This window comes from Nicotiana attenuata, chromosome 2, assembly GCF_001879085.1.
Source record: "Nicotiana attenuata strain UT chromosome 2, NIATTr2, whole genome shotgun sequence".
In the NCBI taxonomy this organism is placed as follows: Eukaryota; Viridiplantae; Streptophyta; class Magnoliopsida; order Solanales; family Solanaceae; genus Nicotiana; species Nicotiana attenuata.
Window position 1 is genome coordinate 40,674,391 of NC_031990.1, and position 23,818 is coordinate 40,698,208.

General features: G+C 35.7%; 2 protein-coding genes across 3 annotated transcripts; both read right to left on the reverse strand.

Annotated features, from left to right (window-relative positions):
• On the reverse strand, positions 5,377-6,392 carry LOC109222947 (dof zinc finger protein DOF1.5-like). The gene has a single exon (XM_019387228.1). The coding sequence runs from the start codon at positions 6,092-6,094 to the stop codon at positions 5,579-5,581; it is 516 nt and encodes a 171-aa protein (XP_019242773.1). The 5' UTR covers positions 6,095-6,392; the 3' UTR covers positions 5,377-5,578.
• Positions 12,707-22,836, reverse strand: LOC109207807 (SCAR-like protein 2). 2 transcript variants are annotated; one of them, XM_019370810.1, is made up of 9 exons: positions 22,324-22,836; positions 19,865-20,028; positions 19,484-19,607; positions 19,270-19,402; positions 17,179-17,246; positions 13,980-17,028; positions 13,740-13,841; positions 13,243-13,350; positions 12,707-13,038 (listed from the first exon to the last, which is right to left on the reverse strand). In XM_019370810.1, exons 1-9 carry the CDS (start codon positions 22,476-22,478, stop codon positions 12,994-12,996), a joined length of 3,948 nt encoding a protein of 1,315 aa, XP_019226355.1. In that variant the 5' UTR covers positions 22,479-22,836; the 3' UTR covers positions 12,707-12,993. The 2 variants fall into 2 exon arrangements, with proteins under 2 accessions (XP_019226355.1, XP_019226347.1); XM_019370802.1 differs by having other exon boundaries at positions 13,740-13,844.

Here is a 23,818-nt window from a genome sequence, read left to right on the forward strand (position 1 = left end):
CATGTGATGTACTCTTTCTTATTCTTTATATTGTTGTAAACTTTTAATTTGCAAGTTCAAAAATAATTTTAAAAGAATCAAAATAGAATTTTCAAAGTAATTTGAAGTATTATTTATTATTTAATGAAAATATGATACGAAAGCCTTCAGAGTTTGATCCTTACATATTGGTCTTATTAAATAATTTTTTGTAGCCACATACTTTCAATTTTAAAATTTTAAAATTCAAATTTTAAATTTAAAACTTTCAACTTTAAAGTTTAATTTTATTCCTTAAAATGCTTATCTCCTTAAATAAAAGTTTGCAAATACTTAAGTATCAATTACATTGAATAAGGAAAACATAATACAGAAAAAACAATAACCTAGCCCAGTCCAAACCCGCTAGGCCCGAACCCGGACGGGCACAATTAAACCTGAATATTCCCAACCCGCTAGTAGCCCATAAGCCAGTCCACTAACCAGCCCGCCCCACTAACCGGACGAGCTATTTTTTCGTGTCCAGCCCAGACCAGCCCGTCTGGAAAACAGGTATTTAATCAATATTCCCTAGGCTTAATTGGTTGAGTAAAACAAGTTGTTGTTACATATGTGAACATGATATTACTGCATACACAATCTTTCAAGTAGGTTGGTTGATTGGAAACTCTTCCTGAATTTCTCAGTGATGTAGGTTGCTTAGGTATAAAAACAGGTGAGCTAGTGTATGATGTATCTAGGATAGGTTGAAAAGGAACTGGGCTAGGAGACAATTGGCGAGGGGGAGGAGTATATGAAGATCTTGGTAATGGTAAGGTGGAAATATCATAAACTTCAGGTTTTGAAGAGATAGGTGAGGATTGATCATGTGATGAAGGTGAATAGGTAGGTTCTGTAGTAAATGTTGAGCTTTGAATATAGGGTGGTGTGATGTGCTAGTTTCAACAAAAGAGAAGTGTGATTGATGAAATTTCACATCCCTTGACACAAATACTCTTCTTGTGGAGAATTTCAATAGCTTATATCCATTCTGACGAAGGGATAACCAAGCAAAACACAAGTTGTTTCCATTTCATCGAACTTGCCTCATCCATGTGCTAATGTAAAATTCCTTAAATGATCATACTTGGGTTTCTGCTGAAATAAAACATCATATGGTGTCTTTCCTTTAAGAACACTAGAAGGCATCCTATTAATAAGATGTATGGCAGTTAGAATAGATTCACCCCAATATGACATAGGTAGCCTGGGTTGGAACATTAACTCTCTTGCAATCTCTAAGAGGTGTCTACGTTTCCTCTCAATAATCCCATTCCGTTGAGGAGTTGCTACATTAGATAGTTGGTGCAGAATTGTTTCTGAAGCTAGGAAAGCTGCCTCTTGTGCACCTTTTCCCAATTTTCTAGTGCATTGTCCGATCTTATCATTCCGACTTTCAACCATAAATAGAAAATATTTAAGCATAGGAAAATCATTGCTTTCAGCACTTGATAAAATGTCTATATTCTTCTACTATAGTAAGAAAATATCTGAATTCATTGTAAGTATTTGACTTATAAGGTGCCCATATGTCTACATGTATAAGTTCATAATTATGCTTGGATTTAATGCTACTAACAGGAAGGGATTCCTGGTTTGCTTAGCCTTAGGACAAACAATCACAGATAAACTCAGAATCTGACTCACAACGAAGAAAATCTAAATATTTTATTGCTGAAAATGAGAGGTGTCCCAATCTTACATGCCAAAGTTTAACATCAGGAGTAGCATTAACTTGAACTAGACTAGAAAAAGAAACAGACTCTGAAATGAAATTTCTTCCTTTTGGAATTAAAAATATATTACTACTGAATAGACCCTTAGATTTAAGACTACTGGTTCTAATACGTAAAGTCCCCCTCTAACTATACTAAAGCATGCGGACTCTTCATTGAAAGGCCCTGCAACACACACCCAATAGATGTGACTAGGACATCATATTTGAACTGAACACAAAACCTATGAACTGACAATAAGTTATATTTGGATTCTGGATCATATAACACATTGTTCAAGATATAACCTGGCAGAATAGAAATACCCCCTGTATGAGTAACAATCACCTTGAAAGAGTTAGGTAAACTGATGTTCATCGATCTTGAATTAGAGACGTTAAAAATAATGAATCAATGTCGACTATAACCCCTAGCCTTCCAAGCTAACGATGCGGGTTCGATTCCCGCTACCCGCTCTAATTTGGAAATACTGGGCAATTTACTTTATACCTACTATTTCGTCTAGCGTGAGGAGAATTCTAAACTCGAGACGTTAGAAAGTGCAAAATAAGGTACATGAAGTGGAGTTAGAAACATGAAAGAATTAGGATCAAAACACATATGCTCTAAGACACCTGAATCAATGATCCAAGTGTCTGATTTTAGACTAGTAAACACTGAACCTGAGTATTTTAGAATAGTACCAGCAAACGCATTAGTATTGATTCCTAAATTTCCTGTTTGTGCTAACTTCGCTTGCTTATACATGTGCATCATTTCTGCAATTTGTTCCTTGCTAAGTTGTTGTCCAAAATTACTGATGTTGTGTTTAGTGCTTTGTCCTCCTAAATTCTCATGTTCCTCATGTGTTAGGACTAGATTTCCCTTGATTTGATTCTGATAACCTTTGTGATTGGCGAACTCAAAATCTTTTGAAAATCCAATAATTCTGTAGCAGTCTTCTTGTGTATGTCCTGGTTTTTCACAATAAGTACAAGACATATTTGGATTGTACTTCTTTTTCCCTTTAAACCTTTGATGAGGTTTAACAAACTTTTGTCCTGAGTTTTTATATTTGGGTGTTATGGCTGCACTTCTTTGTATTTGGTTTCTAAGTTTTTGATAATTCTTCCCATGTCCTGTGATCATAAAAGCTGCAAAATCAGCTAGAAGCTGAGCATTAGGCTGCTTGGCCTCCAGCTGCCATGAATGATATTGTTTCAGAATTGAAATGTGCATTTGTATGAACTTCTCTTTGATTTTCATCTTGCAAGAGAAGTGAATAAGCAACATCCATGCTAGGCAAAGGGTTCATCATGAGGATAATTCCTTTTTCTTGTGCATAGATGTCATTAATCCATTAGGAATTGAATCAATCTCTGATCCTCAAGGAACTTAGTCAACTTTGCCTTCCCTTCACAAACACAAACACATGACAACATATGATAACTTTAAAGCATCTAATTCATCCCAAAGTTGTTTAAGCTTAGTGAAGTATCTTGCAATATCGTTGTTTCCCTGTATTAATCCTAATAACTCCTTCTGCAGATGATAAAGCTTGGCTCCATTTGATCTCTCAAATCTCTGCTCCAAGCTATCCCAAAGCTCTTTTGCAGTTTTGGAGTATATCACACTGTATGCAATATCTTTTGAGATGGAATTTAGGATCCAAGAGACGGCCATGTCATTCACACAACTCCATTATTCATGTTCTGGAGATTTCAGATCTGGAGATTGAAAGGCTCCATTGATAAAACCAAGCTTCTTCTTGGTTGACAAAGACAGGAGAATAGATCTCCTCCACCCTCGGTATCCTCTTCCATCAAACACAGTGTTGACTAGAGTCATTCCAGGTGAATAAGAGTTGTTATGATGATAAGGATGATTGACATCATAGCTGACAGGTTTTGCAACATTGCTTGCATCACCAGTAGATGTGATGGTTGTTTCAGGTTTTTAGATTACTGATTATGATGATGAATCTGATGTAGATGAATTTGATGGTTAGAGTATTGGATCGAGCTTATTGTTCTGATACCATGTATGAAATTGAAGAAAAAATCTTATTAAATTTTTCTGTTATGTATTATCCATTGCTTTATACATGTATATATATACACACTTACATCTGAAATAAAGAATAGCAAAAGAAAGAGACTATGTACAGTTGTTCTATTCTAATTTGTCTAGCAATAACAGAAATATTCTATATCTACAACTAACTATATTCCCTCACATGCTAGTCACGTGAGGGAAGGAATCTTCTAGTATCAAAATTATTATATGGTGTATAATTGATCCATCATAAGCTCATCCAAGGGCTGTGACTCTTCCACATGTCCCAAACATTGAGCTGAGTATAACATGGGTTATATCGAACTCAACATTTTGGTCGGAAAAGAGAAGACTTCTAGGTCGTCGTCTTCTTCACCCTTCTTCTCTATCTCTAAGCAAATCTCCATGAGACTTAGAATTAGGATGGGGTTTTTTCTTCCCAACAATAAATCGTATTTTCCGGTACGTCTTTTATAAAAGTTTTACATTTTTATTAGTTTATACGATTCGTGTCATTTCTCTTCAACTATTCCGAAATTTGTACGTAGTATGTACTCAACTCTCCAGAAGAAACATATACATATAAGACCTCTCTTAACTGGCTAATTTTGGATGGTAAAAAAATCATGTCTTGCACCCTCTCTTAACTGGCTAATTTTGGAATGTAAAAATCATGTTTTGCACGTGACCTCATTTATCAGTCTTTTTAGGGCTCACAACCCGTTTTCATCTAGACATCAAATGGTATATAGATCTGACATGAAATTGTTAACTTACTACTAATTATCTTAGCATACATACTTACATATAAATATGTATTAAGACAAACTGAGTGTAATCCGCAATAATAATGCAACTGCTATATTTTAATGTATGCATAGAGGTATATTCTTACGTAATGGCACACCGTATACTCCCTTACACCCACATCCGAAAAATTACGAGCGTTTTAGCGACAGATTAGCGACAACGTTCGTAGCTAATTCCAATTTTTTTTGTAGTGATATAACACTATTTCTATTTTAGAACGTCAAATAATATTTGATACCATTCTATTTATACACTATATATTTAAATTTAATTGAAGAATCTAAACTCATTAAATTTTTATTTTAATGTTAGATTTTGATGTAATATTTTCTCCATCTTACAAAAAAGTTCGCCTCGATTAAGGAACATGCAATTATTGAGCCAATATATACTTCTTCCGTTCGCTTATACTTGTCCAGTATTCTAAAAATTGATTTTCACTTTCACTTGTCACTTTTCGCATATCAAGAGAAGACAATTTATTTTTTCTTGTTATACTCATAGTATTAATTATTCATTTCAAATTATTTTCTCAAATTCATTAAATATATGCATCAATTAATATGGGTATCATGGTAAATTATGCACTTCATTTATTATTTCTTAAGGTACATGCAAAGTAATAGTGGACAAGTAAAAGTGATTGGAGGGAGTATAATGCTAACAAGTGTGTCGGACTACAGGCCTCTATGATATGGGTTGTGGCATGTTATCCTGTCTCTCAACTCGTGATCAACATGATTGATTATAGGACATAAATCAGTGGAACTTTCAATGCTAACAGCAATATAACTATTAATTAATTAAGAGTAATTAAGACTACTTTGTTTAATAACTAATTAAAGACAGCTTGTATATACAATCAAGGAAGCAAAGTCCGCCTGCAAATGTTTTATTTTTTTGTATTTTTTTCTCTTTCCAATATTTTTTCATTTACTATTCCACATAGAATAATTTAGCACTACAAGACAAATAGAGAATCAACAAGATTGGCTACCGGAGGTGCTCCTCCTCCTCCTCTTTGCCGCCGGAAAAAGATGCCATTCCTCAGCCACCACTCCATCAAAGTCAAGCTGGTGAATATTCCCATGATTAGTACCATCAAAGAAGCAACCATCTGATAATCCGGCCGCCATGTCGCCGTCGCTGCCGCCACAAGGCGGCTTGGCCTTTCGACGGCCGGCTCCTACGGGCACGTTCCGTAGGGCCCCACCGGCCGTCCAGTACCTTTGACAACCTTTGCAAAAGTGTCTTGGTTGGTTAACATTGTAGTTGTTGAAGTAACAAAACTTGGTTTCCATGCTTTTGCATCTAGGGCAAGGGATGATTTTGTCTGGCTTTTTTTCTTGATCTTCATCAATATCATGATCATGATCAACTTTGTTTGGTTGCTGATGATGATCATGACCTTTTGCAGCATGTTTTGCTTGAACTAGTATTGTTGCACCAAACAACTTGATGCCTTGTGAGATGCGACTTTCTTGAACTTGAGCCATATTTTCTTGGTTTTTGGGGGTGGGGGTGCGTGGGGTGGGGTGGCAAGTGAATGTCTATGTTTGCTGTAGAGGAACTTAGGAGTTGATATATATAGCTAGTTATGTGTATATATATGCACTTAAAAAGGAAAAGGCAAAAACGTGCAGAGTGAGGTTTAGAGGTTGGGGTGGATGGGTGGGTTAGATAGGGGAGGAAAAAAGTTCATAGATATGACGGGGAGAAAGAGATCTAATTGAAAAAGAGTATAAAAGTATAGAATATAAAGGACATGAGAGAGAGAAAAAAGGTAAGTCAAGAAAGAAAAAGTTCATGGGTGATGAGCAGAACTTCTTTTTATGAACTTTTGTATGCTCTAATTTATATATTACTCAAGTGTTATTCTTCTGGTTCTTCTAAACTTACCGAGCAGTGGTAGCAAAACGGATAAAAATAATAATTATACACTCATATTATTCATCAAAAAAATATGGATTGGATAATGAGTTTTTTAAAGCCGGGTCAAATATAGATAAGAACAATATTATTCGCCAGTTAATCCGTGTTTTATTCATATTAAATATGGGTCAGCTGGTCGGATAATTTATCCGTTATTGCATTACCCTCTTTCGACCCTTCTCATATCCGACCCGATCCGCCCGTTTGCCACCCCTGTTACTGAGTTAGCAACATTTACAACGAAAAATTAGTATACAGTTAAAATATTTCCTCTGTTCTAATGGTTCATATAGTTTGACTCCACATGAACTTTAAGATTAAAATAAAAAACTTGTAATCTTAACTATGTAATAAGTAATAGTTTTGTAACCATAAAACTTTTCATCTTAAATATGTCTTGAGTGACTTTAAAAAAATTCTTTAAAGATTAACTAAAAAGTTTAAAGTTAATTACTTTTAAAAATAGAAATATATTTTTTTTTAACGGACTAATGGAAAAATTATACCAAACAAATTGGAAACTAATAACAAAAATTTAAACCTAATGTTCAAGATAAATGTTAAATTTGTTTTTTAAACAGATCCAAATTAATAACTGAGTCACCATTAGACTGATGAAAAGGAAAGTATGGAAATAAAATGGGAATTTTAAAGGCCAATTTATTATGATTCCCCAAGCTTTGTGTGTGATTTTTAGCCAATGACTTTATGAAACTCTATCTCAAAAAAGTCACTGTTTGTAATGCTGCTACTGATACTTAGCATTTATAACAAACATCTTCCTTTAGACTTGAGAATAAAGGGAAAGTAAAATCATTAGTTTTCAAGTATATTAATATGTTAGATACCATATATGTGTGATAGACACAATTAGGTGAGCAAAAAGTGTAAAAGGAACAAAGTAAGTTGTAAATTTTCCAGTAAAAGAATAAAAGGAAAAAGGGAGCCGCCATGAGCAACAAACAAAGGTTCTTTTTTTCTTTTTATTCTTTATTCTTTGATATTGGAGGAGGGGGGGGTCCTGGATTCTTTTTGTTGGGGTGAGGGGGGTGGTATGAAAAAGTTGATGCTGAACTTTTTGTCCACATCATTACTCCACGTCATCGTGTTGTGTTGAAAGTTTCTCTATGAAGTGGGACCCAGCGCCAGGTAGGTTGATTATATTTTTCAACAAAGTGGGAGAGTTAAGATAAGGGATGAATTAAAAGAGATAAAGCTGGAAAAGGCAGGTCTTTTCTAAGTTTAGTTTAATATCAAATCTGGATTAGCTTTTTCCTAAAGTATTTTCTTTTCTTTAATCAAGATTGAGATTATGCTGACACATCATGTTCTTGTGGTTTTAATCCTTAAGGGTGAAGCTCCATCATTTTCTTCCTTCTTCTTGTTATGGCAATAACATGATGAATAATTTATTTTTACATCGTGTTGTATCGAATTAAATATTATAAATTTAATAATTATAATTAAACATAACAATAAATATAAATTAAAATATAATTAGTAATTTTTGTGATATGAGAAAAGAAATAACAGATATCATACTAAATCTAAAATTAGAACTTAGTATACCCTATACAATTGTGGTAAGATGGTCTACTTCTATTTCCTACCTATCTTGATCATTCTGGTTAAAACTAGTACACTATTGATAATTCTAAGTATAATTATAATTATAAGACTTTTTTGTCCAAAATTCTCTTGAAAATAATTAATACACTCTAAATCTTAGTTAAATAACATTTTTTCTTCTTTAGCTCATGTATATAAATTATTAGACGGTATAGAAATGATTGCATATACTGCAGGGCACAGATCTTATCCCGTAACAATGATGATGCTCCCGGTAAGGAAAATAGGAACTTCCATATATAACCGAACTCTTATAGCCTTATTGTTGGGCTAAAACGATCCAATAATGTATTATTTGTTTTGGGTCAAGTTCGGATGATTTTCTTCGAAAGGTCTCGTACCGTTAAGAGTATTCAATTCCTTATAAGTAGCTTATTTTTCTTTTCTACTTTCCACATTAGACTTTGTTCACTCACCCAATAATCTCCCCATTGAACTAAGTTCCACGTGAACCATCATTGTAGATGGGCTAATTTGGAAATTAATTGTATGTGACCCACATGATCAGAGTATTTATGGTCACCGAAACCCAGAGGAGAGGTTGTATATGTGAATTTGAAGTTATGGGTAAAGGCAGTAACCGGCCCATAGACGGGCAAAGGCACTAAGTCGGGCCCTACGCCATCACTCCTCCATCTCCATACTCGTCTCGCCAAACTATTGGCTTTGATACTAGTTGTTGGGTTAAAACTGTCCAAAGATACTCTTAATAACATGGTGTGATATTATCCGTTTTGGGCCAAACGCGTACGGGTTTCCCCAAAAAGCCTCACTACATTAAGAGTATTCAACCCCTTATAAGTAACTTATTTTTCATTTCTATTTTCCATGTGGAACTTTGCTTACACACCCACCAAATACCAGATCAAAGGAGAGAAAAAAATAACTGTCCTTTTGTAAGAGAGCAAGCCACCAAAATTAAAAAAAAAAAAATTTGAAAGAAGAAGAAGAAAAGAAAATGGAAAGAAGAAAAGGAAAAAGGAAATAAAAGGGTTTTTCTCCCTACGCTAACGAAAAAAACATTGACTTGACTTGAATAAGGGGAACAAAGAAAACCATAAAAAGAGATAAGAAATTTTTGGAGTGACATAAAAGGGGATGAATTTGATACTTTAAAGCTGGATGCTTGTTATGGTAAATGCTATTCCTTTTTGCTTACTTTAATCAAAGTCTTTGCTTTTCAAGCATCTAATATTTTTATTTCCTTTTTAATTGTGCCATCTTTTTCAAAATCAATCAGAATTTTTGCAATGTGTTGTTGTCTGGGTAGCTTTCAGTTCATAAATTACTAATCAAATGAAAAAGTTGACTACTTTTTTTTAATTTTCAAGAATACGGTGTTACCTTTAATAAAGTTATCTTTTTCCTTTTCTTTGATCAAAACTGTTTATTACTATTACAAAAGTAAGAGCTTCTTCATTTCCAACACAAAACTTTTCTTTTATTCAAAATTAAACAAGCATTCTCGTCCTTTACATGGAAAAGATATATGCACTTTTGCTTTATGGGTCGCTTTTAGGGTCTGATTAAAAAAAATTAAAAAGGTCGTTGGATAGAATATTCAATCTTATGGTTGTAATTACTTCTTCACATTTTCCACTTAGCTGCAGTACAGTTACTAGTATAAATAGCAATATATATTTTCTATTTCTTTGTTGCATGATTTGCCAGAGATCATTTTATCCCTACTGAGCTGTATATATAATCTAGAAAAGCTTATCAGAGGATACAATTTCATTTATTTAATTTCATCATCAAGTGTATAGATTTCTAAATTAAACATTCACTCTGAAGCTTGATGCCATAAAAGAACATATATGCTCGGATAATCTTTCACCACTAAATCTAGTCATGCCATTTAAGACTTTGGTGATCTCAAAACAAATAATTCTACTTGCATGGGCGAAGCTACATTACGATAAGGGTGATCAATTGATCGCCCTTCATCAGAAAATTACACTACATATACAAATAAAATATTAGGTTTTAAAGGTATATAACATGTATTGAACACCCTTTTTCGGAGGTTTTTTTTACTTCTTTCAAGTTTGAACACCCTTACAAAAATTTCTGGCTTTGCCACTGGCTACTTGGGAAGATACCTAAAAACATATATAAAATTCAACCCGATTGTATAACAACTATATCATCTTTAAGAAGACATTTCTTTTATATTTTTGGTGTGCCCAAATATCACCACAAATAAAAGTTGGGGTGCCAAATATCACCACCTAACACTACATATTAGTTTGAAAAAAGGTAAGGAAAAAAAAAACTAAACTAATAAAAAGCATATTAGGGGGTGTGTTGGAAAGGCTAAATTGCATGTTGTTGCTATTGTTGATGATAACCAAGTTGCTTAAATTAATCAAGGGAAAGAAAGAAGTCTTTACTTTGCCTTTCTTTCTTTTGTTTATTTATTCGTATCTTCTTCTGTAATTAATGCTATTTTCCTCCAATCAAGGCCAAGTTGAGACTTCGGAATGCATCATCCTGATTAAAAAATAGTTAATGTTATACTCCCTTCGGTCCAAAATAAGTGATTTTTTGGCCTTTTTTCTGTGGTCCAAAATAAGTGATTTTTCCAGATTTCAAGAATGAATTAATTATTTTTTTCCTACATTGCCCTTAGAGTAAATAGTGTTGGAATATGTGTTAGGAGTGTTTATGTGAGATAGTAAAGGTTAATATGGTCAATTCCATTACTAATTAATGCTAAAAGGTGGATTTCTTAATTCGTGTGAAAACATCTAAAAAATCACTTATTTTGGACCAGAGGGAGTAACTGTTGATATTGTAGAAGATAAGAGTAATCTGTTCTTGATACATGCATCTTATTCAGAAGATATTGCTTTGCTTTTTGGTCCTAATTAATTATTGTTGGCGAATTTATCACGATATTAGCTAAGACACATGCCTTTTTAGGAAAGAAGCAGATAAGGTTTAATGGGGTCCTTTTATGCCACAACAATTTTCTTGTCCAATTGCTTGGTCTCATACTTGTTCGGGAAACCTTTTTTTTCTTGGTATTTTACTTCTTTTTTTTTTGGGGGGGTGGGGTGGGGGGGGGGGGGGTTCATCCAATATTTCGATCTTCTGATCTCTTATACTTGCTAAGTGAAAATCCAAACTTAGTCTCCTCCTTGAAAGAAAATGATAATTGTGACAGTTTGATAACATGAAATACTTTTGTTCTTTGCTTTTTCTGCCATATTGACTGCAAAATTCAAAGATCAGGAATGTTACACCGCATCACAGAAACACCAGCGTGAAAAGAGGGACAAATTTCACGTTACAATATAATTTAGTTGCCTGTCTTTCAAGGCAAAAGGTATTGCATATTGTTTGTGTTGTAAAAGATATAATACAAAGAAAAAGAAACCAGCAGAAAACAAGGAACACCCTAATAGAAACAAGAAAGCCAGTCGAAGGTGTTGTTCTTAAGCAAGCTCAGTTCATTTCTGCGTAAGTCATGCCCAAAAGTCAATTTCAAAACTCTCAAGCAAAAGTGTTCCACCTAGTAATATCAGCTATCCGATTAATGATTATGAGCAGCCATCAAGCAAAAGCTTTAAGGTTGTCTTTGTCCAAAAACTCATCCCGCTACTTTTTTTAAAATATTTTTTAAGCATCTGGCATTCAAACCCTACTTGTCCAATTAATTTAGAATCGCATGCACTAGGTAGGAGTGTTTCTTATTGTAAAAGTTGTCCATGTTCACGTCTCCCCGACCCGATACTTCTGATTAAGACCACACGCCTTAATGGTCATCAAGCTACTTGCCTTGTCTATAGGTGGGTGGGTGGCTATCCTGTTTTAGTAGAGCAAGTAGAACATAAGTTGGGTTGCAACTTGCAGATTTGCTATATTTTTGGTGCAAGTCGCCACGGTTCTCGGTGTTTGACCCTAATTTTCAGTGTAAATCAGCAGAGCGGAAGTCAGTCAAACACAATACTAAAGCTATATAAACAAATACTACTAGTAAACCTTTTCCCCATGATTCCAGCATAGGAGCAAACGTCAGAATCTTTTTGAGTCGTGGACAACAGGTTAAGCTACAGAAAAAGAAGATATAATAATACTGAAGTGAAGTGATGAATTTATTGCCATGACTATTCCAGTTTGAGATATTTCAATATATTTTTTTAACTATCAATATTATATAATTTTCACAACTTTCAAGAATTCAAATTCATACAAGTATAAAAATCTTATACTTCGAAGTAATGTTTCTTATCAACTTAAACTTTCACTCATTAGTATAATATTTTTTCCAGAACAGCTAATAATATACAAGTACAAAATAACATTTTTGAACACCGTGTTTAATCAAATGGCAATGCCATCATGTAAAATAGACTAAATGGAGTAAAATGAATTTATCAGTAAAACAAACATGTTAGCATCTTCATGAAAGCTGTTGATGAAAATCTCGTGATATTACAGTCTATGATTTGCCAAGGAGCCAAATAGCACATATAAATTTAGTAAGTGTTAGGACTGGACAACGTGCAGTTGAAGCTAGAAAGAATACTAGATAAAAGGTTGAAAGCATCAATGAGAGGTGTCTTCATATGAAAAAGGCTTATGCATAAATGATGCCTCGATAATCAAGAAAACGTTGCTGGGTCATACTAGAGCACAATGTTTACAGAAACAGGTTGAAAGCTACCTAAGGGAAAAAGCTAATCGAGATACAACAACAGGACCTAAGAATAATTACAGAAAATAACTAGTTATTTACATATTAATAAGACCCTCTCACCTAAGTCCAGAAGCAAAATTATACATGGTTGGGTTTGATAGACTAATGTCATCATGGTTGGATAAGAATTCATGTGTCGCTCCAGTTATCTTCTCCATCATCACTTCCAACTGCCTGAATATATGTCAAAGAAAGGAGCAAGTCAGTCAACAGTTTAGCTTAACATATTGGTAAAGAGGAACCTTCTCAATCCACTATTTCTGTGTTCATCATTCTCGGAGTGACCATGACGGTGGGCATTTTTCTTTTTTCTTTTTTTTTTTTGGGGGGGGGGGGGGGGTAGAAGGGAGAGAAGAATGCAGGATAAGATGTTGATACCTGACGGATTGCATTGGCCTTCTCCAAAATTGCAGTGACCTTGACGCTTGCTGGAGGACCTGAAGTTCCTGCTTGTTTTGCTGGAGCAGTTCGTCTGAGATTGAAGGACTGAATCATACAATGAAAGAGAAAGTAGGTAAAGTGAATTCCTCAAATGGCATGAAATTGGACTAAATAGCTCATTTTGGTAAATAGTAGACACTTCATCCTCAAGTTTTAAGATCATAATTTCACAATGACTTCAACCCCACTCACGATTCAAAGAGTGAAACATTACAACAAAAGCATTGGAGAAATTATCTACAGAAAGCGGTTTGGTAAAGTTTTTTGCCGATTTTCAAAATCAGAGATAAATTCTTGAAGTATTCAGGTAATTTACACGGGCTGAAGGAAAATTAAAAGATAAAATGGCAAGTAAATCCAAAAAACTAAGTCAAATATCAAAAGCAGTTGCGGGCACATATTCGACTACCAATGGGACAATAATGACCACTCACTTTTGCTCTAATCTGGTGCAGGAAGTCTTCCTTTTCATTGATTCCTCTGTTATTTTTAGCATGATCAATGAGTTTCCACCCAGTTGTGTCTATCAAGTCTGGCTGCTGCATATGTAAATGCATAATTGTCACCGCCTACTTAATTCAGTGTGATATGAAAGTGGAAAAGAGAACCTTCTAGATAAAATTTCAATTCCTTTTTTTCTTTTTGAAGTTTCATAGTGGGATCAAGAAGAATACCTTGCTTTTCAATGAAAATGCAGCTTCAATAACTTGGTGTTGCTTAAATGGAGGAGGCTTAGGTTGATGAGAAATGGTAGATCCAAGCTCCTTGTGATCAAACACATGATGGTTTTCAGAGGAATTATATAGATAATCTTGTTCGTCATCTAAATGTGATTGTGTACTCTGCCACTGTATTGGAGGGAGAGGAGGAGGAGGAGGCAACGTAGACTCCTTAGCAAACAATGGCTCTAGATCTCTTGCAGGCAGAGCATTACCAACTCCATGCTTGAATGAGGAATGCTGGGTATCCAGAACTGGAAGATCAAACAAATTATCAGACTGACAATCCTCCAGAGAGTATTCTGCAAAAGGAATATGACGTCCACTGCAGGGGCGCAGCTCCTGCTGAGATGTCCGGCCATTCTCCAAAGATGTTGACGTTGATTCAGTTAATGATATTCTTTGCAAAGCATCGTATACTTCTTGGTCCTTTAAACTAGGAGAGTTACCAGATTCCCACTGTTCAGAGTTTGACTCTGACTGATGGCTATGATAATCATCTGACAGATCGGGAGATGATCTGGAAAATGTCTCATCATCCGAGTCTGAACCAGCTTCTTGCAGAGGAATCGAAGGCTCCGGTACCAGCTGAAATGAAGGAAAGATATATCCATTTTTTTCATGGATGTTATTCCTATCAGGAAATCTGAGTTTCAGTTTCGAAGCCTCAATGCCATCTATCGGCTGGAATGAGATCTTCATATGTCCAAGAGGGGGAGACGAAGAAGGTGATGTAAACGAGGATCCACTTCCTGGGAAGTCTTTAATTCTACCAGAAAATGTTCTACCCACAAAATGTTGGTAATCATTCATTGGCTCATTAATTCCAGTGTTCAAGGAACTGACTGAATCAGTGTTATCATTCCAACCAAGTGAGAGTTTCCCGTGAAATCCATTAGTAAGTAGTCGATTACCTAGTTCAAGAATACGTGATGAATTCTTTCCATTCTCTTGACCAGCTCCAATAGTTTGGGATTCCAGACTCACCGCTCCCACTGTGCTAGATGTCATTATACCAGATCCACTTAAACAACTCTGTAGGGGCTTATCAGTGCAATTTTGCTGGTATAAGTTACTTGACTTCTCAAGCTTGACATCTAAATCTTTGGCTGAAAATCTTGAAGATATGTTCTTAATAGAAATGCCAACTGCTTGAGCAGAATTTTGGCTATCAGCTTTATCTCTTGACTTATTCTGCACAATATCTTGTTTTCCTGCATGTTTCTGATTGACAGGAACAGGTTCTTGTCTTGATGTACCGACTATATCATTTTGATTAGCTTCATAAACTTGACCAACAGTATTTATTACACCATCTGGCGGCTTTGAGGGCTCAAGCCCGAGCAAGCCACCATTTGTCCAGAATTTGACTGGAGGAGTGCCCAGAAGCTGGGGTGGGGGCTTTTCAGAGTCAGAAGGACCACACAGGATCTTGTTGACCATTGGCAATCCTGAACCAGTTCCCCTAGGGCTAGAGGTGATATGATTACTAACAAGTGGCTCTACTTGTGAAGCTTCCAGAATATTGGATCTTTCACTTGAAGGGACACCCAGAGAACTGTTTGGTTTAAAAGCAGTTCTAGCTATCTGAGGAGACGATAAAAGCTCACCACACTCTGAAGAGATATTCTCTGAAATTTCCTCACATTTTACTTTGCCAGAGGAAGAGAAAGCTCCAGGGTCAGAGTCAGCAGATGCAAAGTTGGTATTACCACCAAAACCACTGTTTTCAGGGGAATTTCTAGCTGCGACTTCAGGTGTACTAGTAGACAAATTCCGATCAGAAAGTTCTTCTCTAATTCCAAGGGTTCCATTGAGGGGTGATGCAGTCTTCAGACTAGATTCCAGCTCCACTGCTCGTTTTCTTTGACAATCTAAATCAGTTTCAGACTCTGACTCAATGGTGTTTAGTGCATCCATAAAATTGTCAGTTTCACTTTCAATGTCATCAAACTGGCTTTCATAAGAAGTTGACCTTGGTATAATTTCAGCCTCAGGCTCAGAACTTTGTTGTTCAATGTTTTCAGATATAGCAAAATTCAATACCCGAGTATCTAGGAGTAGATTTTCTTGACCTGTTTCCAAACTCTCATCATTATCATACTTCAGAATTATAGGATCCAACGTTTCATTCTTAACACTGCTAGTTAAGAAAGGCAAATTAGGAACAACTTGCTCTTGTCGAAAATTGTTACTCTCTTCATCAGATATGACCCAGAGCTTTTCATCAGGAGAAGCATCTTCTACTGAAGCATTTGGATTCATCTGCAATGGAGAGTAGAAGACTTCCTTAGACGCTACTTCTGCAGTTCTCATCTTACCACTGCAAGCAACAGACAATAAGTGACGCCCAATTTGTTCATCTGTTAAGCTATTCCCCATATCACTGTACTCATCATCACCTTTCCGATCAGGGGAAGCACAATCGAGCAAAGCATCATGCTGAATCTGGGATGGAGAAGAGAAGGATTCTCTAGACTCTTGTTTCTCACGTCCTGTTTTATCATTCCAAGTAACAGAAGATGTGCAGTGGCCAGCTTGCTCTTCTGATACACTATTATCAATGTCATCACAAACAACTTCACTTCTTTCCTCAGGAAAAGCGTGATCAAACATATTGTTAAGATGTAGCTGCGACGTCGAATCAAAGGATCCTTTAGGCTCTTGTGTGTCATGTTGCATCTTCAAATTCCACGCAACGGATGTTGAAACAAGGTCAGTTAGCTCTTGTGACAAATCTTTTCCATTATCATTGTAAGCATGATCACTCTTTTCTTCAAGAAAAGAATAATCAAAAGATTGGTTATGCTGCATTTTTAGTGGAGACGAGACAGTCTCAGATTTGCCATCTTCAGGTTGAATTGAGTATCTTGGCTGTGAAACAAATTCCCGCTGCCCCGACCCATGTCTCGAATCTAAGTCAGATTTCAGGGTGGTGTCATATGTGCAGAAACTATGAACCAGGGAAGGTCGCCTATCCAGATTTCTGGAAGAAAATGGCATTCTGCAATTTGCAAAGATCACAAAGTTATATTTCAGCAAATTCCGATCTGTAAAAGCTATGAATATAAAATCCCCATAATATGTCAATTCTCTGAGGTCACCACTTTTTCTCCATCTTTCCGATCCATAAGAGAAGACAAGTAATGCATACCTACTACCATAATTGGGCATAGATGCACTACGAGAGACTTCTCCATTCCTCCTCCATGATCGTTTCTTCTGTTCAATGTTGACACATATTTGTGACAGAAATTTATTAAAAGTATCATCAGAAATTAACAAGCTTGCTATAGCACAGATTTTTGTTTAAATATTCATGAAAACTTGCTGGAAGGACACCAATGAATAATTAGAAGTAACAAAGCTCAGGACCAAAGTAACAACTAGTAAAACAAAAGACTACTGTCTAGACTATAAAATCTCAGTGCAAATATGAGCTGGTCTATTTCTATTTTTACTAATGGAAGGCGCAATTCTTAAGGAGCCTATCCCTTACCTTTTTTGCTCAATCTGCATACATAACATTGCCTTTCATTGCTGTTCCTCGTTAATGAGTATGGCTATCGCAAAATTGTAAGATTAAGTGGAATTATAACAGACAGTACTAACACATGCCTTTTGGAACTCCTTGATGTTCACCATAGAAAGTTAAATTCCATCAATTTCGAGCACAGTTATGCACAGGTGGAAAAGTGGGTGTTAGAGCCTTAGAGGGGCAGCTCTCCCCTCCGCTACCCCCTCCCAAATTTCTGCCAAAATCGCTTTAAAACTACCCCATGAGCAATCTCAAAACAAGAAAAATAAAGGAAAAAGGACATCCTTACATTCATATATTTTGGCAGTGGATTCCTAACATTTGGCATGGAGCTTTATGATAAATGGTTATTGTAACTTTATAGTACAATTATTTAGTTTTGGAACTCTGTTTGGTTTCTATTTATCCCTTCTCCCTCCCTTCCGAGGGTAGTAAGTAATTAATGAGATGTAGCTGTCCACACAAAGAAAGTTCACAAACCAAAAAGCTAAACAGATAACGCAGAAAAGTAAGATGACAAGATGAAAGAAGAGTATCTTTGTTCCAATAATTGAAGAGGAGCCTTGGCGCATAGCTAAAATTTTCCGCCATATGACCAAGAGGTAAGAGGTCTCAGGTTCAAGCCGTGAAAACAACCTCTTGCGGAAATGAAAGGTAAGGTTGCGTACACTAGACCTAATGTGATCCGTCCCATCCCCAGACCCCGCGCATAGTGGGAGCTTAGCGCAGCGAACTGCCCTTTTTTTGTTCCAATGATTGTCAGATGTAAGTTAAAAATTAGATGCATTTTAGTATATTATATGACAATGATATGTCCACAAAAGAATTTAATATGAAATACAACCTGAATTATATAGTTTCATTAAATTTGTACATAAAATATATTAGTGATATGGTTTCCAGTAATGTGGGATAGATGTTTAGTTTCATTGAGTTAATTTTGTACAAGAGAGACTGGGCACCAGTTTGCCAACCAAAATTGTGCCCATACTGGAAGACAGAAAGAAACATTGATCCAAGCTTTCAACTCTTTTCATTTGTCACGTGATGATGTTTATTTTAATTGTTGAAGTTGAGCTTCTTTTCTTTTGTCTATAAGGCATGTAACCTATAGAGTTAAGATGAACTAGCATGGTGCAGTATAAGAAGTAGTGTTCTGAACATGAGGGACACATTTACCTTTAAAAAAATAAAATCAGGATGCAATTTTTCTTTTTTCTTTTGAAACGAGAGTTTCATTGAGATATTAATTAATATCTTAGTCTGTTGTTTTCTTTTTATCTGCTGAATTTGTGCAATAGTTCTCAATCAAAGTTTAATATATTACACTTTGCTTCTTTTTTCAATAATTTTTATCTATTTTAAGACTTCTGTTGCCTATGTATATAAAAAACTACAGACTTACGCTCCTAAATCTATATATTTGACATAAGAAGATCTTCTCCCTCTCTGACAAATTTCCAGCTCTGTCCCTGCAATTATATGGTGCTAACATATCCCATAAAGCAAACTTCCGCTCTACCTATATAAATGGGAGAATTGGAGAGGCCTTTACATATTTTTGGATTTAAGATGTATTTCTTCAACTTCTTAACATCCCTTTATGTAACATCCCGTGAATATATGAGATGATACTGCTCATAGAAACACCAAGTAAATCCCAAAGTTAAGCTGTGGCAGGTAATTTCGGAATTATTCATGACATACCTTAATCTTTCGACCCTTCTTTTCTTTTAGGACTTTTTCAATATATTCTTCATCAGACCCAACTGATGCTCTCTTAAAGAAGGTTGGATCTGAATACCTTTTCAAGCAAGATCCAGGTCCACCAGGGTCAAATCTGAAGAGACAGGTAAATGTTTCAAGTGTATAGCAGGAAATCAGGAGATATAAATATAGATATAAATTTGGGTTCACGTACTTGTCAAGCAAATGCAAGCGTGGCGGCCCACGACATTCCTCATATGAATCCATGATAAATCTTGGCAAGTCATTGTATATAAAATGATTTTGTTCAGTACGAATACGGGCATGCCAATTTGATCCTGCACACCAACTGCTTCCATAAAAAACTCGAAGAACAGGAAAAAGAGCCATTTAAGAAGCAGAAACAGACATTCCAAATACACCAAAGTTGAAGTATTTCCTACAAGTAAAACTTTATTGGTGGAACTATTTGGAACATCATTTCTATCATAGGCAGGCATATCTGAGTTTGAGAAATTAAACCAATTACCCCCCATTCTCACTGTCACCTTCCCTTGGTTTAAAGAAATTGGTAATGGAGATCAAAAAGGCATACCAGCTGTATAAGCAAAGTGTAAATGACTCCGTTGTGCCAATACTGATTTCTCGAGTGGAGGAAGTGCAGCTTCAATTTTTTGCACACGAGCAACCAACCTGTTGCTTCTCGAGGATGTAACCATCACTTGCTCTTGTAAGCCATGAAACACTTCTGCTGCAAATCTACAAGTACAAAACTGCTCTTAACTACTAGTATATCTTTAGCATTCAAAACTCACATTTCCAATCCTTCATTGAACATCAAACTGGGTATTTCATCCCACCAAATGAAGACCAAAGAATACTATAGAGCTATATATAATAGAATGTACCGCCAATATTCCTAAGGACCTTGTGTAGATCTTAAAGGATAGGGGAATGTTAATGCTCTCGAGACTTATTGGCTGTTCGAAATACCCAGTGCAACTTGCGTATCAATATCCACCTCAAACTCCAGTAACAGGATGACTATTTCAGAGTGCTAAAGTTATTTGCAGTAAAAGATACTAGAACTAAAACACAGAAAAGAACCCAAAGCAACAATAGGAATTCTGTTGGACAGAATTCAAATGCATAATTAAGCACAGGACTCATTCTTCTTCCTCCAAGTGACAATGAGTCATGAACCTCTGATAAGAAGGTAAGACCGTCACATTGAACTTCTCTTCCTTATTTTAATAAATGGAATAAATGTAGTATCCGGACCGGCTTGCGCACACCTCAACTATTTCACCAAGTACTTGCATCCTCCCACCATTACATGTATCAGGTAACTTTACCGAACAAAGCTTAGGCCGATGGGAATAAATCACCTTAGGTGTTTTGCCTCTGCTAGGATTCGAACCTTGGTCTCTCAAGTCTCATGGTCTTCATTCCAACTTCATCGACCACTAAGTCACATCCTTGGGTTCTCACATTAAACTACTTTTTTGCAATGCCAGCCCAGTGTTTACCTTTTCCTAGGTGAATTATAACTACTCTGTTAATCTGTATGAGCTGTCATGGTTCAGGACTTCCCGCTAAGTTTTTATTGGCCATACAGGGTATTCCCCAGCCTATGCAATGCACAACAGTTGATAAAGGTCATCACCATGTTGAAACCAACTATGTCTTCCAATTAGCTGAAGAAAAGCTTGTTTCTAGCACTTACCAGAACAAAACAAAAAGAGAAGGTTCTTCAATAAATAATGGAGTAAGTTTAAAGATGATATATCCCGTAAAAGGCAGTACATTAATGTTGAATGCTAGTAGCTACAGTATTCTCCGACAAACTCCACCGTAATTATACAAATGGCTGCTGGAAGCCTTAGTCAAGTTGATAGCAGAATGTAAGTGTGAAGAACCATCACTCAAGTGAAGACTACAGTTGTAATGCTGTCACATGTTAAGACTATCAGTAGGTAAACTGTATCTCATCATGCTTATCAAATGCTCCATCATACATGTAGCAAGTGTAAGCAGAGTGACACTTTCTTTTTGATAAGGTAATGTAAGTAGAATGACATTACATATTCCAAATACAACTTTTTCCCCTTACGGCATTATTGGCTATAGATTAAGCTTCTTGTGCATGCACGTAACAGACGTCCCTTTCGTCCAAGACGTTTTCAATTCACAACTCTCTAGAGTCAACACAAGTAAACTTTGACCACAATTCTCCTTTGTAAATCTCTAATTACTATCTTCAAATGAAAAGTTTATCCTTTTCTCCCTTTACCCTAAAAATCAGTTGACTTGACTCAGGTAAATTTGAAGTAACCAAAATATTGAAAGAGAGCACGAAGTTACCTATTTTTTTCTAACTTATACTATCTTTTTTCTCCTAATTTGAACTTCTTTGGGAAAAAGAACTTGAATAAGTTTGTTTTTCTGAAGGAGTCGTCATTTTCTATCAGGAACGCGAACCCCCACCAATAACTAAGATTGCTCGGGGTTGGATAATCTATCAAATGCTGACATTGTTCCCATTTTGAAATATCCAAAATTGTTTAACATCACTTGTGTAACACAATAGTTTCAAAATCCAAATCCATTCAGCTAATGAATCTAAACTACACTAGCATTTTCTTCCACTACTTGTACAAATCTACAAGTCAAATTAACATACTTGTGTCATCAGCAGTGGACAGAGGGACAACCTAATTTGCATGCAATAAGACTAAGAAAATGATTATGAAAAAAAAATATTGAAGTCATATAACTCTGCTAAACTAGAAAATTAATACGAGATTTAGCAAATTTCAGCACACCTAATTTGAATTTCAAAAATACTTCCGTTTCACTAAAAAAAAAGGTCCGATTTTTTCTCAGAAATTACTTCAATGTCACCACAGCATAACAAAATAGAACTCAACAGAAAACCAAAGTTGAAACCTTTTACCGGAAACTTCCACTAAAACTAAACAATAAGAAAAAAATGAGAGTTCTTCAGAGTTCGGAGAGGGCATAAATGAGAAAAGGAAAGTAAAGAAAACGTACTCAGCGAGATCGCCGAGCTGACGCAAGATCCCGACGAGTCCAGCGACAGCAACACCGTCAAGAACGACCTTGGGATCCTCTTTATCGGCGTCCCGGTACAATTCCGGCGTTCCCAATCCGTACACATTTCTCGCCGCAGTTCTCACCAACGGCATCGTGCCGTTTCACACTTCTCTCTACTTTCTCTCTCCACTCTGTCTCACACTAAAATAAAAGTATTCTGAAATTGAATATGGGAGAGAAGTAAAACAATAAATATAGTAATAAATGAAGGAATGATGAGAGAGAAAGTAAGAGAGGAGTAGTTGAAGGAGTGGAGCAGCTTAACTACTTACTGCTCAGACAGAGATAGTGATGTATAATTGTATATATAGAGAGAGAGGAAGAAAGTTTGTACTTGATATATGTAGAGAGAGAAAGCGATGGGTGTGAAGGTCTGTAGTTTTCAGCGGAGAAAGAGAGAGTGAAAATGGTGAATTCGTCCAAAGAGAAACGACATTGCCAACTCTGCAAGCCATGCTTCCCCTGGTGGGTGTATCATTACAGGTTGATGGACTCCGAAAAGACTGTTTTGACCTTTAGCTGTACTGAAATTTCAGTTTTCCCTCTTAAGTTCATCTATCATTTTTACCTTTCCCCTTGTAGTTTGAGTTCCAACTGACAAGTTGGAGGGGTAATGAGACCAAAATTATAATGAGCAATTTAAAAATTAGTCAATTTGAAAGAAAAAGGGAAATAAAAGCGTAATTTGTAGATTTACATAAAAATTAGGACTCAAGGAGAATAAATCAACATAGTTTGAGCTTTCCTTTTTTTTTTTTGATCTTTTATGGGTGGTTATAAAGTCTTTTCTTATAAGGATTTATTTTACAAAATTTTCACCTCATTAAAAGTGTTACTCAAAAGTGTAAAAATTATTGATATCGAAATGCACTCAAAAACAATTTACAATAAGTTCTAACAAGTTCAAACAAAAAAGAGTGTCAACCACATAGGATACTATGGTTTGGTCTCATAATATAATCTAGATCAAAGTATCAAATGTACTATAAAAAAATTTTGTAAAATTTACATTTTCAAATAAAAAAGAATGTCAACTACATAAGGGGATATAGTTTTGGTTACAAAACATAAGTATGTACATGAAAGTATCAAACTACAATTTAAGTTTTCATTTTATTAGGATAAATTGCCAAATTTAAGGGAGATTGTGAGATACTTCCTTAAAGGAATTTGAGTTAAAATCTGATGGTATAGCCAGTTTTCACACTGGTCAATGAAAAATAGCCAGCGTTTATCAAGTCAATGAAAAATAGCCACTATTTTGCTGCAACAGGGACTGGTCCAGTATAATATACGGGAGTTCTGGTGCATTTGTGTACGAACTCCAGCATATTATGCTGGACCGGTATACTTTACTAACTCCTGTAAAATTTGCGGGAGACTGGAGCACCAGTGCTCCAAACTCCAGTATATTATATTGGACAATTATACT

What these genes read in the sequence shown, in the direction of transcription:
- LOC109207807 (XM_019370802.1), bottom strand. Translation starts at nt 22,478, where the DNA reads ATGCCGTTGGTGAGAACTGCGGCGAGAAATGTGTACGGATTGGGAACG. An exon ending in ACACTTTGCTTATACAGCTG is followed by an intron (nt 19,608 to 19,864) that starts GTATGCCTTTTT and finishes GTTGGTGTGCAG; the next exon opens with GATCAAATTGGCATGCCCGT. An exon ending in CATTTTCATTGAAAAGCAAG is followed by an intron (nt 13,845 to 13,979) that starts GTATTCTTCTTG and finishes TTACATATGCAG; the next exon opens with CAGCCAGACTTGATAGACAC.
- LOC109222947 (XM_019387228.1), bottom strand. Translation starts at nt 6,094, where the DNA reads ATGGCTCAAGTTCAAGAAAGTCGCATCTCACAAGGCATCAAGTTGTTT.